Source organism: Podarcis raffonei, chromosome 1 (assembly GCF_027172205.1).
Source record: "Podarcis raffonei isolate rPodRaf1 chromosome 1, rPodRaf1.pri, whole genome shotgun sequence".
NCBI classification, from domain to species: domain Eukaryota; kingdom Metazoa; phylum Chordata; class Lepidosauria; order Squamata; family Lacertidae; genus Podarcis; species Podarcis raffonei.
The window spans coordinates 128640087-128647369 of NC_070602.1; the positions used below are offsets into that span (position 1 = coordinate 128640087).

General features: G+C 53.5%; 1 protein-coding gene across 4 annotated transcripts in view; it reads right to left on the reverse strand.

Annotated features, from left to right (window-relative positions):
• The window catches only part of NRP2 (neuropilin 2), a 247018-nt gene extending 240075 nt beyond the window's left edge, over positions 1-6943 (reverse strand). For all 4 annotated transcript variants that reach the window (XM_053366087.1, XM_053366095.1, XM_053366078.1 and 1 more), the window contains exon 1: positions 6420-6943. In XM_053366087.1, the coding sequence (XP_053222062.1) occupies positions 6420-6492 (73 nt within the window). In that variant the 5' untranslated portion in view covers positions 6493-6943. The remainder of the gene's footprint in view (positions 1-6419) is intronic.
• Between the last annotated feature and the right edge of the window lie 340 nt (positions 6944-7283).

Sequence of the window (7283 nt, forward strand, 5' to 3'; positions counted from 1 at the left end):
GGTTGTGAGTTTTCACATTTGCTTAAGCAGGGAGGTCGACTTTGAAGCGTTAACCCCTGCCTTGGCAAATCAACTCTTTACCGACTCCCCTTTTACTTACAGTTATAGCTAAGCCACACAGGAGTTGCCATCGCTACCCTGCCAATTCTGTATTCACAAATAAAGAACCGTCTTAGATTTACGGGCATTAGCTGGGAATCCCACCTAAAACTAGCCCCATGCAAGTCCAAAAGAGTGAATGCACTGCCTTAAAGGATATAATCCTCAACCACATTCAATTATCTTGAATGAGCACCCTTGGGGGTGCGCCTTGCCGAGTAACTTTTACACAGGAGTAGTTCCACTGATGTCTACCGTATTACACCAGGTTGGCCTACAAGCTGCTCCCTTCCTCCTCCTCCTCCTCCTCATCATTAACAGCTTTGCTCATCCAAAGCAAGTTTTGGGCCTCTTTGATTATATTTGTAAAGAACAGAGATTCAATCAAACTAAGTCAAGCGGCTGGGGCGATATAGCTTAATCACAGCTCTGCTCCCCTCTATTAACTTTATGCCGGTATTAAGGAGAAATCAATCAGCTGAAATGAAGCATTAGCCACAATTTCCTCCTCACGTGGGAAAAGCAACAACAGGCAGAGGTTCATTTGCAACTGAAATTGTTCCTGAGGGTGGCGAGAGATCGAAAACGGTTCAGCTCCAAGAATGAGGGAGTTTCCTTTGCGATACATCGGCCCCCCTTCCTTGGGTTCCTAAGCACCCCTTACATTTACACTGAAAGCCAGGGCTGGGAATTTGCTGAGGAGAACCGAAGGCCGTGGTGAAAACGTATCGTAAGCCGGAGAGCCGCACACCATCGTTACATCTAATTAATGCAATCTGCATATCATTTTCACAAACACGGCAGATGCTAAACTACAGTTGGTGGACATGTTGCACAGATTCTTGATCTGAAGCGCCACTGGGGGGCGGGGGAGAAATCTTGCAGCAGTCCTTGAAAAGTCTTAATATGTCTTCTAATTTACAAAGCCGAAAGTTCGGAAACCTAAAGGCGGCAGGCTTCTTTTCTTTTTACTTGCATACTGGAATCTGAAAGCTTTCACATCTGTTTGCCAGCAGCATCTAATTTATCTCTGAAACCTTGAGGACTAGGCAGTTCATTCAAAATTGGTGCAAGGAAAGTTTGTCTAAAAGCAGCAGCAGCATTTCGTAGGCTGCAAAGAAGCCAGCAATAACTTCGGACAGCAAACACAGATGCTGCCCGGGCACATTTGCACAGGACACCCCCGTCTTATTAAAATTAAGAAATCCTTCTTATATGATGTTAGAACTCTCAGCTCAGCTACTGTGGCTGAACAATCGCTAGTCTTCTTTTCTGCATTCCAACTGGTCCACCTTTGCTGTTCCAAGCCTTTACAGCTCCCATAGCCATAATAAGCCTCAATCCTGTATGGGAAGCCCATTAAAAGGTTCCACTTAGGGACTCTGAGCTGATTTGTCTTACCTGTGTTCTTGTATTTTGTTTGGGTGGGTAATCTTTGTCTTAATAGAATTTTTATGGATTGCCTGGGTTTTGTTTCCGCTTCAGCGGCCTAAGCAAATCAATGCCAAGTGGTAAAAAGAGATTGTTCTTCGCTACAAACAGGGACAGCAGCCCTCCCTGCCTGAAAGGAGAGTCAGTCACAAGGACTGGACTAAGCACAAGAAAACCCCTGGAACCACACGCCAGTCTTTATGCGCCGATACATTTCGGCCCACGAACAACGTGGGAAGCAAAGTTAGCTCTTGTCTTCTCCAGCGGCCGCCACGAAGAATCCAAGCCACCTGTTCTTACACCTCTCCCTAACTCTTGTTCGCAGTGCCATTTGGTTTGCATCAAGCATTAGCTGGAACTTAAGCACACAGAAAATCCCCCCATAGCGGCCCGGGAGAAAAAGTTACATCATTGCACTGCGGCGGGGGATGGAATCCTGACACCTGCAGTTCTGCCAGCAAATCTCTCCACGTGCGCCAGAGAGGGCTCTCTGAACACCACAGCTGCAGAGCCCAAGCGGATATGCTTCTTATTCACAGAATCATAAGCGCTGGGAGGGACTCCAAAGGCTGCTTCGGCCAATCCTGAGCCTCCATTCAGCAACCTCACCTTCTCCCCCTACCCCTGCACATCTCTGCAACCCGGCAGTGAGCTATAAGCAGGTACATCTGCTGCAGGCAGCCCTAGCAAGCCATCCACATGCTCAAAACCCAGAAAAATCACATTTTTTGGTATGCAATTACGTTTTTATTTGCAAAGCTAAGAAGGTCCAGTAAGGTTTCGAATCGGGTGGGGGGACGGCGTGTCAAGATTCTGGCATTGCAGGGGTTGGACTAGATGACCCTCGGGGTCTCTGACAATTCTACGATTCCGTGAATCCAACAAAATATACGCCGCAATCTTCTGTTGAGGTTCACGGAACGAACAAGCAACACCTGATTTGCCGAAAGCAAGTCTGTGCCGTGGCAGATTAACCCGCCAAGATACCCCTTGCCACACTTTCCAGTTCTCGCCAGCCATGCTTGCCCCCGCACATGCTTACAGATCCTGCCCACGAAGAGCTCTGGGGCCTGCCCCAGAGAGCCAAGCAGGAAGGGGGCAGGCAGCTCCGATGAGGCTCCTCCATGCTCGGCAGCTGTTGCGCTCTGCCTAAATGGGTACTCTCCAGGGCTCAACAGCTGGGCAGGGAGGCAAGGGTACTACTACTGCCTGCAAATCTTCACCTGACACCCCCAGCCCTCCCCAACCCCTTAGTTCAGCCTGCCTGTGTGTGCTGGGCCTCTGGGAAAGTGGCTTGCTAGGTTCCTGGTGGCTGCCAAACAGAGGTTCCACTGCAGTCTCCAAGACAGGAGCCGTCTCCGCAGCACAGCACGAGTGCCAGGAATCCAGGGACAAGCTTGTATTTTACTACCGCTTCCCCTTTTCTCCCCCCCCCCCCGCCCTCCATTACTTCAATCACATGTTTCTGCTTCCCCTGCCGTTTTCACTTAAATCATCTGGCGGGGTGGGGGTGGGGAAGAGGAGCGGATCCCCTGGAGGGATTCCACAGCACAGTGGTGATGAGATGGCTCATAATCTACTTAGAGGAGAGGGGGTTTTGCAAGGGAAAATACAGCTCCCGGCAACCACCTTGCTTATCCCCAGGAGTCAAAAATCCACTCTGGAGCAGCTCTTGGGAATGTGCACATCAGCTTTTCAGAGGTGACTTCAGGAAGGCATGCTGAACCGAGGTGATTGCTAGGGCTAACAGCTCCGGAGAGCAAGGAAGCGTGTTTCATTATCCCGAATCACTTTTACCCCATATGCCCAGTCCGAATGGGAGAGCAAAGCCCCTTTCTGCTCCCGGCCTATTTTCCTCCCTTCCATTCCTTTGGTGCCCTGGTTTACTCTCTGAGCAAAAGAGCACCCTTAAGGGATAACTGAAGGCAGAAACAAGAATCCGGACTGAGTCTCCCTCCCCTGAACCCTTCTGCCAACACTTATGCTTCACACTCTACCCTCTAGATGTTGTTTGGGTTGGCTGGTTGCTGGGTGTGGAGGCCTGGGCATGTTTCAAGCAGTTTTGTGCTTTCCTTTTTTGGGAACCAAAGCGATGTAGCCATCCCTCACCCTGGACCACAACTGGGTCTCTTCGGCCAGTCCATTCTCATCTCGCCTGTTTCATAGATCATTTAATTCATCTATAGGGATGGCTCCCTTCTCTATATACTGTAGTAGCTGGTCTTTACAGCGACGAGAGCGGAGTTTGCAGCTAGCCACACACAAGGGAGAAAAACATGGCAGGCCAGGCGGGCATTCCAGCCATCCATTCTCTCTCGCCCTAGCAGGGGTAAAGATCAAGCCGGCAAACCTTTTGCCCTGCGAGGGCAGGCGGAGGTGCCCACCCCTGCCTTCACCATGCGAGCTGGTAACTTCTCCTAAAGGCGTTGTTTTTGCAAAGGAAAGCTGCGGGGTTGTTTTTAAGCGAGGGGCGGAGTGATGGTACAGCGGCTGGCGTGGAAAGGGCGATGGGGAGGGGGAGAGAGGCTGGAAGGAAGCAAGAGCAGCTTCGCAAAGCCAGCTTCTCCTGACGGGACTTGATGTATTTGTTTACACGCCGCCCAGCCGAGGAGAGGCGGGCACTGCCGCAAGGTTCAAGCCTTGCCAAAAGGGAGACTCTGCTGCTGCTGGCGGCGTGCAGCACGCTTTGCGCCCGCCGCACCAAGCGCCGCCACCGGGAGAGACCCGGGAAGAGCGCGCTCGCTCGGCGCCGGGCGTTTTACGCACGCGGCCCTGGCCAAGGGACCGGCCGGAGGCTTTGCAGCTAGGCGTGAAACGAGTGAGGGGGGGAGAACGTCCAGTAATACAAAGAGAAAAATAAGTGTGCATTTAGAACAGGGCGTCCGCCCACACACCAATAAAACGCTTCGCTTGCCTTGCTGCAATCGGCTGCCGCCGCCCTTGAATGCTGGCAGGGGTTTCTGTGGCCAGACAAACACCCACCGGGTGCCAAAGCTGTCGAGTTTAACACTTTGGGACCGCCGCCGCCGCCTGCGATTTGCGGCATGGGTTCAGATCTCGCCTAGGGTGGAGAGGGATTTTCTCTCTGGTTTTCCGCCATGCCTTCCTTGTCTCAGAGAGGGGCCGGGGCTCAAACCCACTTAAGGAGCCCTGCCTCTTGACGCGGAGGCCGCGCGCTCTCCGCCTCTAGTTGCGTTGGCAGAGGTGCTCTGCGAGAAAGGCACTCTGCTTATGCTCAGGGCCGCTCCCTACGACTTGATCTCCGGGGCCTGGAGATCCCCGGCTCAAACTACACCCTAGTTTCCTCACCAGCAAAATGGTTTCCTCGTCTGTTTGTTTTTTAAAGCAAAATTAAACACGCGTACCCCTCGCCAGGACTCGCGCGAGGATGACCGGTTGAGGTTACGCTTGGCACCGTGGTGGGCGCAGTTTACCTGGGGGTCCGCCAGCCCCACAGAGCTCGGAGAGGCTTGCTTGCGCGTAACCGTGCGCAGGCAAGCCCCGCTGAGATCCCTTAGCACGCTTACTCGCCAGGAAGCCCCGATGAACAGAGCGGGGCTGGCTTCTAAGAAGACAAGCCCGGAAGAAGCGCGCGGCTGGGATGCCGACCACTCGCCCCAAACTGCGGGGATAGCGCGGGCTCCGAGCATCATTCCCTTGCTTTCTGAGCGCCTCTCCAAGGCTGATACTGCCTCGCTCGTCTTCCCTCCCTCTCCCAAATCCTGTTGTTTTGCTTCTAATCTGCCTTATCTGAGTTTTCACTGCCTGCTCGGTGGCTAATTCGGAGGAAATGAGTGTCGGCTCTCCGATGGAGTAATTAAGGCGGACGGGTTTAGTGCGCCCTCTTCGCCAGTAAGCGGGGATTAGCTCCAGACTCCTTTTTCAGTAACAAGACTGGGGGAGGAGGAAGTTTTTTGTGTTTGTTTTTAAAGAAACAAGACCATTTTACTTTTGGTAATAATAATTCATTGCGGTTTGGGTTGGGGGAAGCAGTCTCTCCTTATCTCTGCATGGCCTTGTCTTACTTATTTCTCCTTCCACCCCCGCCTGTTGGTTTTTTTTTGGGGGGGGGGGGGTTGGTCAGCTCCACCAAGAAAAGTTTACATCCTACTTTGCAAGGTTGTCCTGCTGCCTGTTTGTCTGTGCTTTGCTGATAATGATTTCTCTTTAGCGTGCTCTTTTCTGCCTCTCTCTCCCCCCCTTTAAGCAAAGCCACACGACGGGGTGTTGGAGGGGCTGGGAGACACCAGCACTTTCCCCAGTTACTGCAGCTGTCAGATACCAGGCGAAAAAGGTGTGATGTTCTTACACTCCCCTCCTCAACTGTATTCAGAAAACGCCACCAGCTTTTCGACTTCTGGAAGCCCGCTGGTTCCCCCTTTTCATTTGCAAGAGATGAAAACGTGGGGAATCTGCGAAATGCATCCCAAACGTATAAATGATTTATTATGTCTTTCTGCTCAAAGATAGAGAGCTCTTCTGGGCAGCTCCCCGGGGAATTACGCTCCGCATAAACGGAGTGACGGGGGTGGGGGTGGGAGTCTTGCCTCCGCCCCCGGAAAAATTGCAAGTCGAGGAGACTTTGTAGTATTTTGAGACCTTTGATTTATTCCATATGTGACAACAGCATTATAAAAGGGAAATCCTAAACAGCCTGCCTCCTGCCTATTGCAAGGCGTACCATCCACGCTACAGCCAACTCTACTGGAGGTGAAAGTTGGATTTGGGGGAAGGAGAAGAGTTCTGGGTTCGTGGATGTCAGCAGATCCACTGGAGAAATTTGGCGACGCAAAGAGGGCTCGCTCGCTCGCTCCCCCTCCCCCTCAACCCACACCCCTCAAATACGAAATCGTTGACATGAACGTTGGGAATACTCTGGTTTGCCTTACCTGCTTGCCCCGTGACTCCGGATCCGACCAGGTGCAGAACCAGAAGTGCCCAGAGGAGAGGAAACGTATCCATTTTGGGGAGGAAATGTTCGGCTGCAGAAGGGCGATTCCTCCCAAGCGGCGTGGGCTCGGCGACGCGGGTGGATGCGAGGCGGAGCGAGGTGTTTCCTTCGCAACTCCCTTCTCGTCCTCTTCCTCTCCGAAGGGACACCGAGCCGGTGACTCCCCTTCGCCAAGACTTCGAGTCCCCTTCGGTGCTCCCTGCGCGCCGCTCGCTGATTTAAACACACACGCACACGCGCGCGCAAAACCCACTTCCAAAAAGGATCAGGACGCCGGAGGGAAACTCCTCACATTCGCCAGAGGAAGGAGGCGCAGGCAGCTGCTCGGGAAGCCGCGCGCACCCGCCCGAATGGCACACGGCGCTGGGGATCAAGGCGGAGACGCACGCGCGCACGCCTTTACGCAGGAGAGGGAGAGCGCGCCAGTTCTTCAAAGTGGCGTTCCCCTTAGCGCCGCGGCGGTGCCAACGCTCCGAGCCGAGCCGCCGACAGAAAGGTGCCGCCTGGGCATCGCCAGCAGCCGGGCTCAGCCTCAGATGGACGTCCACACGCACACAATCCGGAGCGAGATGGCAACGGGTCTGGCGAATGCTGCTGCTGCTGCTGTTGCTGCTCCTCCTTCCCAAGCCCCTTGTCCCTCCACGCCCGCCTGCTGCCCCTTTGCGCTCAAGGGCTGCTGCTGGTGGTGGTCAGTTTCACGCTAGAGGCGTTTTCCGGATGCAGCGCCGGGAAGGAAGGAGAAAGCGCTGCTTGCTGCTGTTGCTGTTGCAGCCGCCGCCTTCCAGATGCAGAAATCCCCGGG